Raw genomic sequence first — 9,436 nt, forward strand, 5'->3', positions numbered from 1 at the left:
CTCTTATCATGATTCTTGATATTTCAAGACCTAGGGGTCTCTAGGTGGCTCAGTTGGTTAGGCATCCGACTTTGGCTAAGGTCATGATCTCACGATTCCTGAGTTCGAGCCCCACAGCAGGCTCTGTGCTGACAGCTCAGAGCCTGGAGCCTGCTTTGGATTCTGTCTGTCTGTCTGTCTCTCTCTCTCTGTCCTTCCCTCACTCACACTGTCTTTCTCTGTCTCTCAAAAAATGAATAAATGTTAAAAATATATAGTTTTTAATTCAAGACCTAAGCTGAAGTTGGACGCTTAACCAACTGAGTCACCCAGGTGCTCTGTCAGCACAGAGCCCACTTTGGAACTTCTGTCCTTCTCTCTCTACCTTCACCCCCACTCAAAAAATAAACATTAAAAAATTTATAATAGTGACAAATTTGGTAGCAACAAAATATCCATTAAAACACCATTTATTTTGTTTTGTCAGGCTAATCTCTTAAATAATCAAAACAACTCTGCAGTAGGTGTTGCTACTTTTTTTACAGAGAAGGAAAAGAAATTTAAAGAGGTTCCATATTGCCTAGTGACAAACGGCTGGTATGTACTGAATATGGTGACTTTCTCTAACTCAAGTCTGAGTGGCTTTAAAGCCTTTGTGGAACTTGGGGAAGTTTCCACTCCTAGTAAGCATATGGGTATGGCATTGGGGCTCAGGGATTCAGACTTCATTCAAGTTTTTCAAATACATTAGTTTGTATAATACTATGGCAATTGTACTTGCCATAATTACTAAACTTGTGCACATGTTGTTTTGTATCTGTGAAGGTAAGTCTGGAAAGCAATTTCCTTTGTGGTTGCTGGATCAAAGGAGAAATGCATGAGAATTTGGTTGAGGTATTTCCAAATTCCACAAAAATTCTGTTGTATTTTATATTCACGAGTAATGTATGAAAGAGCTTGTTTTCTTAATTGTTTGCCAACATGATGTTGATCCTTTTCATTATTGCCAATCTGATAGGTGAGGAATGGTAACTATGCTATAGCCTTAATTTCATTTCACTTATTAATAGTTAAGCATATTCCAACTGACTTTGTCATCTTTCGTCAGACTCTTGATCATTTTTTCCCCCTACACTTTATGGGCTCCTTGTGTATTAGGAAAAATTAACCATTCATCTGTAATATAATTTGAAATACTTCTTCCCAGTTTGACATTGGCTTTTGACTTTCCTTATGGTGATTTTTTTGGTTTTGGTTTTGTTTTTTTGCCATGAAAAAAAAAGGGGGGAAGGCATTTTTTATTGGAAGATCATAGTGATGTCTCTGTGGAAGAGACATATAAACAGAAAACTGAAGGAAAGGAGAGTAATGTAAAGATTAAGAAGAGAGTGGATCATCAGAGTGCTCAGTTGGTTAAGCCTTTGACTCCTGATTTTGGCCTTAGGTCATGAGCATGGAGCCTGCTGAAGATTCTCTCCCTCCCTCTCCCTATGCCCTTCCCCTACTTGTGCATGCACAGGTGCTCTCTCTCTCTGTCTCTGTCTCTCTGTCTCTCTGTCTCTCTCTCTCTCTTTCAAAAAATAAAAAAGATATAAGAAGAGGATGTTTCAGGCAACAGATTAACAGGTACCAGGATCTGAGGAGGAGATGAATTTAGTGTATCTGCAAAACAGTGATTAAGTATATGTGTTTTGTAGTAGGTGTACTTGTTTATTTTTGTTTTTATTTTAGAGAGAGAGAGAGAGAGCGTGGGAGCATGCACACAAGTGGGGGAGAGGATGGGTGGAGAGAGAATTCAAGCAGTCTCCATGTGGAGCCTTGTGCAGGACTCAATCCCACAATCCTGAGATCATGACCTGAGCCAAAATCAAGAGTTGTGTGTTTAACTGACTGAGCCACCCAGGTGCCTCTGGAGCGGGTGTAATTAAAGCAACATCTACAACAATTTCTAAAGGCATTTAATTTTGATATTTAAACATTATATTTGGTTGAATTCACTTATTATAAAAATTAGATTTTTTTTTAAATCTTGTTTTCCCTTTCCTATTCCTTTATGTAGAAATAAAATTCATGTATGATTATGCAATCTGCTTGGGTCTCGGGACAACTTTTTATTAATTATGAGATAATGAGCTATTAATTGAGTTGAATGAGCTATTAATTAATAATAATTAAAGCAAGAATACAAATAAAGCTATCATTTGTCAAGCATTTATTATATACCAAGCACTTTTATACTATATATATATAATATATATTTATACATATTGTATGTATTATAAAATATATATTATAGAATATATAATACATATCTCTCATACACACATTAAGGAGAAAATGCAAGTGGATATTGAGAAAAGTCCTGTTTGGATGGGAAACTCCAAATAACTTATCACCCTTACCCTAATCAATTTCTCCTGAGACGGTGGAGGACCAGAAGATATTGAATAATAGGTAGAAGAAGGTGGGGTGGCTGTTACTGTAGATTTCTAAGAAAAGAAATCAAAGGTGGGTTTGAGTAGAGCATGTATGTGAATTAATTGGGACATAGATGATAATAGCATGGCGATAACTGGAAGATGTAGAGACGAGGTTAGGGTGAACATAGGATCAATTAATAGATACAGAAAGGGATTAAGTTAAGGTCAAGTTGAGAACACTTATTTAGATTCCTTGGCAAGATGTGAAAACATCTGTTTAGCCCCTTCCCAAATCTGCTTGGTCCTTGCTCCATAAATAATAGGATTGAGCATAGGCGGGATGACCACATAGAGGTTGGCCAGGAGGATATGGACATAGCGTGGGATGCGTCTCCCACCGAACCTGTAGGCAAAGACAGAGAAAAGGGCAGGGATGTAGAAGAGTAGGATAACACAGACGTGGGAGCCACATGTGCTCAGGGCCTTGGACCGGGCATTTCGAGAAGGGAGGCGGAAGACAGCTCGGAGGATGTGAATGTAGGAAACAGCGATAAGGATGATGTCCAGGCCTGTGGAGAGTAGGGCAGCTGCCAACCCGTACCAGACATTGATGGAGATATCAGAACAAGACAGACGGGCGATGCCCATGTGCTCACAAAAAGTGTGTGCAATGATGTTGATCCGGCAATAGCGCAGGCGCTTGAGAAGAAAGATGGATGGAAACATGATGATGAGGCTGCGGGTCAGGGTGGCAGCGACGATCTTCCCAATGACGGTGCTCGTGAGGACTGTGGTATATCGCAGAGGGGAGCAGATGGCCACAAAGCGGTCAAAGGCCATGGCCAGCAGGACTGCAGAGTCGGCCACAAAGAGGAAGTGGATGAAGAACATTTGGGTGAGGCAGCCATCAAAGGAAATGTGGCTGGAACCTAGCCAGAAGTTGGCCAGTGTTTTGGGCATCGTGGAAGTGAAGAGCAAGATATCTGCACTGGCCAGCATGGACAGGAATATGTACATGGGCTCGCGCAGGCTTGGCTGCGAGAGGACGATACCAATTAAAATGCCGTTGCCTGGCAGGGCAGCTACATACATGGCGCAGAAGGGGATGGAGAGCCAGATGTGCAGGTGCTCCAGCCCAGGGATGCCAGTGAGGAGGCAGCCTGTCGTGCGAGTGTCAGAGTCGTTCACGGCAGCCGTGCTCCTGGCAGATGAAAGGGCCATGATTTTCTTCAGAGCCCTCGCCTGTGCCAGAGGGGAAACATAACTTCAGACTTTGTACACACTAGCAGAGTGAACAGTTGCAAACTCTTGCAAACAACCACAAGGTCTGTACACACAGGTCCTACAACCACTATGGGGTCGGCACAGGCATATTCTCTGTAGACAATTACACACGGGCTCTGCACGATGTGCACGGTTATAGACCCTGCCCACAGAAAGGCTCTGTGTTCTTATTCAGAGGTTTTCGACATAGTTCTAAGAGCTTTGTGGGGCTCGAAAACCTTGCCAGACTCAGTACAGTGTCACAGGTTCTGAAAAGAACAGGAATAGCTAGAACACCAAAACAATCTCTATAATCTCTCCAGGTATGTGAATTGTAATGAACTCTGCAAAAGCTCAGGCTCTGCACAGAAGGGCCACAGTCTGCCACCAAGCAACAGTTACCTCTTCTTATCAGACCATGTGGGAGAGTAGGATTGGGGGCTGTGGGCACTGCAGACACTATATCTCTTTCCCCCATCACTGATGCTCTGACAAGTATGGAGGCGGTGAAGGCAGCTGTGGCATTTAGAAAGAACACTAGACATTATGTGCAAAAAAACAAAACAAAACAAAATCCTGGGTCAGAGATCTGCTCTGTCAATTACACTGTGTAATTTTGGACACTTCACTGTGGTTTCTAAGAAACAATTTTCTGATCTTTTAAATGAGCATGATTGTTGTCCTATTGGCATATCACATGAGATTTTGTCTTTGGAAGCCTTATTAAACTGTGTGGTGCCTCCTTAATCACCCATCTGGCTCTGAAGTGTGATGCAGTCACCAGGAACAAGAAGGAAGGTGTGGTGTGATGCTTCAGAAGGTGAGGTCCTCTGATCAGCATCACCAGCATCATTAGGGAACTTGCAGATTCTTGAACCCTACCACAAATCTCATGAGTCAGAACCTGGGCTTTGAGGCAGCAATCTACTTTTTAGCGAGGCCACCAGGTGACTCTGACTCATGCTAAAATTTCCGAGCCACTGATACAAGACTTTTTCCCTTTCCTCCGTGTCTGGTCCAGATGCCCATCCCATCTTCCGGGATCAATAGCTTCTCAGTTCCGACTGGTTTTGCAGCATTCTCCCTGGAAATGCCTAGACTTCTGCTGCATCTAACCAGTGTGATCCTCAGCTCACATGGTCAGGATGTGGAGAAAATGACAGGACCATACAGTCGGTACTACGAATTAAGCCACTTGACCCCTCAGCCCTCTCCAACGTTCTCACAACGAACGTACAACTTTTACCACTGCCCAAATTCCTATTCTTCTATCAACTGAACTTTCCTCCTGTATAACCCAGACCTCAACTTTGTCGGGAGCCAACTCCTCATATAATTATTCCACTCTTACAGACTTATCTCTGCACCCATTCTCCTCTCATTTCCTCCAGTTTTAGAGAAAGCCATGTGACTGTTTTTCCTGTGCTTCAACGATTCCTTTGTTAGAGCTGGAATACATTTTACTTCACTTAGGTATAAAAAAGCCCCTTCAAGTTATTTTACTGATTTATTTAGAGATAATATAAATCAATTGTGACTTTCTATGCTGGCAGCAAACAACTGGAAAATTAAATTTTAAAAGTTCCATTACAATATAAACATAAAAGCATACAAAATGTATGTTAACAAACCACATACTTAAAAATAAATGTAACTGAAGTTTGCAAAGCCCCTACACTGAGAGCTGCAAACTACTGCTGAGATTTTTTAGAACATAAAAAGATGGAGATGTACACCATGTATACAAGTCAGAGGACCCAAGTGATTGTTAAGACATCAGCTTTCTCAAAATAAATCTATAGTTTGCTTTTAAAATTTTAACTTATTTGAATAATAGGCAAGTAAAAATTGCATATATTCAAAGTGTACATTGTCAAATTATTGCCACAATCAAGTTAATTAACTTATTATCCAGCACCTCCCATAGTTACTTTTTGTGTGTGTGGTCTTAAATTATTTTTAAAACCAGATGGATAAATACACACACCTGTATACTTGTACATGTGCATATATACATATGTGCATATGCGTGTAAGTGTGTATGTATGTCTAAAAGGATAATTTCCCCATCTATCCTCTGAATCCCCTCTTTCCTACCTCCTCAGGGACTTTGTTCTGCCAATGTATCCCCTCTCTTCTATATCTTCAGTTTCTCTTAAATTCTTGGATCTTCCTTCTTAGATCTTTTGCATTTATAAACATTCAAATCTTTATAACCTTGAAAACAAACAAAAAATAACAACAGCTGTCATAAAAATATCTTATTCTACTAATCTGTCCCACTACTTACTGTTGCGTCTTTCTTCCTTTTTTCCAAAGTCAGTCCTTCCAGCGACGCCTGGGTGGCTCAATCAGTTAAGCGTCTGACTTTGGCTCAGGTGTGAGTGTGAGTGGAAACCTTCCTATTCTCTCATTTTTGTTAGTATTCACTACATATCAACTCTATCCCAGACACCAGTGAATAAGACGCAGCAGTTCATGAGTTCGAGCCCCACGTTGGGCTCTGTGCTGACAGCTCAGAACCTGGAGCCTGCTTTGGATTCTGTGTTTCCCTTTCTCTCTGTCCCTCCCATACTCATGCTCTGTCTCTCTCTGTCTCTCAAAAATAAATATTCAAAGTCAGTCCTTCCATACACATCTCTTTGGGCTTTGACGTCTCTACCCTCCCCTGGTGCTTTTCCAGTCTCCTGATCTTCCTTTCCAGTCCATATTAAGGGTGATTCTGTCCCAGCAGGATTTGCTATCATGTATTTGCTATCAGGTGTCTCTAACCTCTCCTTACTGCCCGTTTCCCCTGGCTAATCTGGTCCACTGCCTTAGCTTCATTTAGCCCACCTATGCTAGTACTTCCCAAATCTATATCTGCCATCCATATTGTTTTCCAGGCTTCAGATCCACTTACCCCCATCCTCGCCCCAACTAGTCTGCAGTCCTTCCAGTATCTAAGCCAGATTCTATGCATAAGTTATGTTTCCTACAGATAATTTTGAGCATGGTACTTACTTGATTACAGATACTAATTTCCTTCTGCCTGAATGATTCTCACAAATAACTTGCCCACTTGCTCTTCTAATACTGGATCAAATGCATGCCTCTGAGTTTACAATTTGCTTCCTCTATCTCCTTCCTCACTTTTATTTACCCAGTTTATATTTCTCATTCAGGAAGACTTTCTTCATCCCTCAAGGCTGGGCTATGTGCTTCCTCTGTGCACCTATGTTCCCCTGCAATTACCTCTCTCTCCACTTATCACATTGAAGTATTTTCATCCCTAATATATTGTGAAGCTCCTTCAGGGTCGGGGCTGCGTCTTATCCACTGGTGTCTGGGATAGAGTTGACATGTAGTGAATGCTAACAAAAATGAGAGAATAGGTAGGTTTCTACCCACACAGCCGTATAAGTTCACACTGTCAGGGACACACACTCATGCCATAAAAATCATGGGTTTGTAATCACAGATCCTCTGTTCTCACACCCTCTTCTTGTCCTGTGCCTTTTGCACTCATGCTTCCCACATCACTCACCACGTGCATCCTCCGCCACCTGCTGCCACCTCTGTGGGTCACATTGGCCCCTATGCAAACTTTGCTTCTCCAGCTCCAGTTCTCCTCCTAGATAGTCAGCCTCCAAGGCAGCCTTTGTTGACAGCACCTCCCTATCGCTAATCCATAGGACTTGTGTTTTCACTCCAGTTCAGGCACCCTTGATGTTCCTGCACCCCCAAACTGGGTAGCATCCCCAAAAGCCCCACTTTAGGTTTTTTCTCCGGCAGCTCTTGTTTTCAGACCCTCCACTGCTTGTATGCCCAGTTCTCTTGCCCTCTCATTCTTGCTTCTCTGTGCTTTGGGGAAATCACCAAAAAACGTGTTCCTTCTATTCCAATGAATTTGTACTCCCACTTGTTTTTGAATCCTTTACCTGACTGCTCCATTCAGGAATGTTATCCTTTTTTTTTAAATTTTTTTTAATGTTTATTTATTTTTGAGAGAGAGGGAGAGACAGAGAATGAGCAGGGGAGGGGCAGAGAGAGGGGGAGACACAGAATCTGTGCTGTGTGAGCTGTCAGCACAGAGCCTGATGTGGGGCTTGAACTCATGAACCACGAGATCGTGACCTGGGCTGAAATCTGATGCCCAACCAACTGAACCACCCAGGCGCCCCGGAATGTTATCCTTTATAAATGCTCCCCCTCCCCCTACAACTGCAATAAAATAACATTTCCCCCATTGTTTCTCAATGTCTGAGGATAGAGCTGTGTGTCATTTATGATTCTTGCATCCTCCTTACCAGCCAAGGACTATTTGCTCATTAGTCTCACATCCTCACCTGTAAAGTGACCCTTCAAACTGCTCTTCCCCCATCTCACTCCACAGGAGAACAAAGTGACCTAGCCCATTCTTCCTCTTCACCCATCACTTCTCCTTGAACGTTGCTACAAAGCTGTCTACTTATCTTGTACCCATTTCCCATCCATTCCTCCATATTAGTCACCTCCTCTCCATCCTGAAAATGTGTGACCCACACTTACCTCCCTGAGGCCTCCTTCTCAGAATCACAGTTTCTCAAGTCAACATTTCATACACAGCTCAACTTCCTCCATATATAGAGTTGAATCTTGGGCCTTGCTCCATATGGTGTTTATTTCCTCTTCTCCTTTGGGAATGGGGATTCTCCTCCCTTGGTGTCCCCTTTCCTCCCTTAGTTTCAAATCCCTTCCCTGCCATCTGGGCCAATATGCTTCTGTTCAACACAAGGATCTAAGGCAGGCAAGGATATGCTCTGGCATAGAGCCAGAGAGAAGAAATCTATTGATAGACACTGAGCATCTTAGGGAGTGGGCAGTGGTGGTCAGCACCAACTCAGAGGCTCTTAGCATGAGAGTTTCCTTTGAACCTGTTTTTGCATTTCCTGCTTCAATACTCATTCTCCTCCATGCCTTCAACCCCCCTCTCTCTTCTCTCTTCCTCTCATCATTTTGTCTTCCCTAAGGCATTTTCCTCTTGGGCTTCTTTCATTCATTATCTGCCTAGTGTCTGTCTTCAAATCTCTGTGTCTTTTTAACCTTCACTCTCTTTTCACTCCTTCACTGCCCCTAAAAATCTATTGCACTCATATGGCATCAGGAAGGAAGGGATATATAGGAATCATTGTCCCTAGTCTTGCTCATTCAACAATTTGACAAGATTGATCCCTTTTTTGGTAAGCATTTCAGGTAAATAGGTAAGGGAATCATGTCCTCTTACCATGAGTGGGTACTAGTAATTACCATAAAGTAGTGATACAAAGTGCTATGGAATCCAGAGGTCAGAAGAATAATTCTGCCTGGTAAAGTTAGGGGAGGCTTCACAAAGTGTCAGATTGCAGCTGGGACTGAAATGGATGTGGTGTGCACACATGTGTGTGTCCATGTGTGTTTATGACTTTTTAAAGTGCCAACTGAGACAATGAATGTGAAAGAACTTTAGAAGTTTCCATTGATTGAATTGCCTATTCTTGTGCTAGCACCACATGTTCTTGATCACTATGGCTTTATAACAAGTTTTAAAGCCAGGAAGTATGAGGGGCGCCTGGGTGGCTCAGTCTGTTAAGCATCAGACTCCGGCTCAGGTCATGATCTCACAGTTTGAGAGTTTGAGCCCAGCGTGGGGCTCTGTGCTGACAGCTCAGAGCCTGGAGCCTGCTTCGCATTCTGTGTCTCCTTCTCTCTCTGCTCCTCCCCTGCTCATGCTCTGTCTCTCTCTGTCTCAAAAATAAATGAAACATTAAAAAAAA

General features: G+C 42.5%; 1 protein-coding gene across 1 annotated transcript; it reads right to left on the reverse strand.

Moving 5' to 3' along the window:
* Positions 1 to 2,420: 2,420 nt before the first annotated feature.
* On the reverse strand, positions 2,421 to 3,664 carry LOC125914014 (olfactory receptor 52B6-like). The gene has a single exon (XM_049619116.1). The coding sequence runs from the start codon at positions 3,618 to 3,620 to the stop codon at positions 2,640 to 2,642; it is 981 nt and encodes a 326-aa protein (XP_049475073.1). The 5' UTR covers positions 3,621 to 3,664; the 3' UTR covers positions 2,421 to 2,639.
* Between the last annotated feature and the right edge of the window lie 5,772 nt (positions 3,665 to 9,436).

Source organism: Panthera uncia, chromosome D1 (assembly GCF_023721935.1).
Source record: "Panthera uncia isolate 11264 chromosome D1, Puncia_PCG_1.0, whole genome shotgun sequence".
NCBI classification, from domain to species: Eukaryota; Metazoa; Chordata; class Mammalia; order Carnivora; family Felidae; genus Panthera; species Panthera uncia.